Source organism: Halyomorpha halys, unplaced genomic scaffold (assembly GCF_000696795.3).
Source record: "Halyomorpha halys isolate HHAL.00 unplaced genomic scaffold, Hhal_1.1 Scaffold899.1, whole genome shotgun sequence".
NCBI classification, from domain to species: domain Eukaryota; kingdom Metazoa; phylum Arthropoda; class Insecta; order Hemiptera; family Pentatomidae; genus Halyomorpha; species Halyomorpha halys.
The window spans coordinates 127,255-128,377 of NW_027105398.1; the positions used below are offsets into that span (position 1 = coordinate 127,255).

A 1,123-nucleotide genomic window follows, 5' to 3' on the forward strand; every position below is an offset into this window, starting at 1 on the left:
TATTAGCTTATCTAATTGTAAATACATGAAAAAAAAATTACCAGTGTAAGGCAAACATTCCACTGACTCAGCTGTTATCGAGCTAGCTCAGTCTGGCCCGTGTTCTTGAACCGTTCGGTTGTCTTTTTCCTGGATACTTAACCTGCGAAAAAATGGTGAGCTTTCTCTAAAACAATCTTTTCATTTATGTCTGATAATTGTCATTTATTTCAATTTAAAAGACACTTCCATGCTTGTTCTTGGTGCTTTAGGTATAATTTGTTAAGTAAAAAGATATAAATCCTTCACTATACTTTCTGATCGCTGATTCAATGTAATCGTTTTTAGTCATTTTCTTTTATAGGTTAAAATTTTATATTAGTTATTATTTGAAATTATATCACAATATTAATTACCGAAGATTATAAATTGATTCCTTGTACTTCTTACAATTTTTCCTTCTGAGAAATTTATTAGTATATTTTTGTAGTTACTTAAATATTAATGTAAGACATTGCTTAATCTCCTTCAATCAATCAAGAACTACTTTATCAATGGCATACAAAGAGAGGGCGGTAATATGAGTAAAGAAATGAAGGAATTTGGTCAGGAAGTATTGCTTCGTATGAAGTGGGTTATCGCAGCTCCGAAATTACAATTAAGAATCAGCTATCATCTATCACTTGCCAATTTTGAGTATTATAAGGAAGTTCCCATTATATATAAAGTCAGTCAAGGAGGAAAACGAAGAAGTCAGGACCTCAATGAATCTTGAAGTATTTTTTATCTGTTGATACATTAAAAAAAATTAAAAAGTGTTTTAAAAACGCGCTAATTGTATATATTATTTTATTTATTTATTTTTCATATAGATAGTTTGATTATGTTCATCTTGTCTATTCTTTTGTTAGTATATATTTTAAGAGAGTTTTTTTTTATTATTTTTTTTTTTTTTTTCTTTTATTTTAGTATGTATGAGATCATTCATCACTATTACCTATTGCCCACAACTGTGTGGCAGATTGTAATATCTATCAAGAAATAAATCAAAAAAAAAAAAAATCGCTAGTCAAAATACTTTTTTAATGCTTAAAAATACTTACAGATAAAAAATGCATTCAACTTTGGGATTCACTTAAAAATT

General features: G+C 27.6%; 1 protein-coding gene across 5 annotated transcripts in view; it reads left to right on the top strand.

The window, feature by feature from the left end:
- LOC106686948 (apical junction component 1 homolog) overlaps nucleotides 1-1,123 on the top strand; it is a 124,869-nt gene that overhangs the window by 51,572 nt on the left and 72,174 nt on the right. Inside the window, exon 1 of one of the 5 annotated variants that reach the window (XM_014430565.2) lies at nucleotides 61-155. The exons of the other annotated variants lie outside the window; for them this stretch is intronic. Coding sequence (XP_014286051.1) covers nucleotides 153-155 — 3 coding nt within the window. The 5' untranslated portion in view covers nucleotides 61-152. Of the gene's footprint in view, nucleotides 1-60; nucleotides 156-1,123 lie in introns of those variants that run through there. 5 annotated transcript variants of the gene reach the window in all.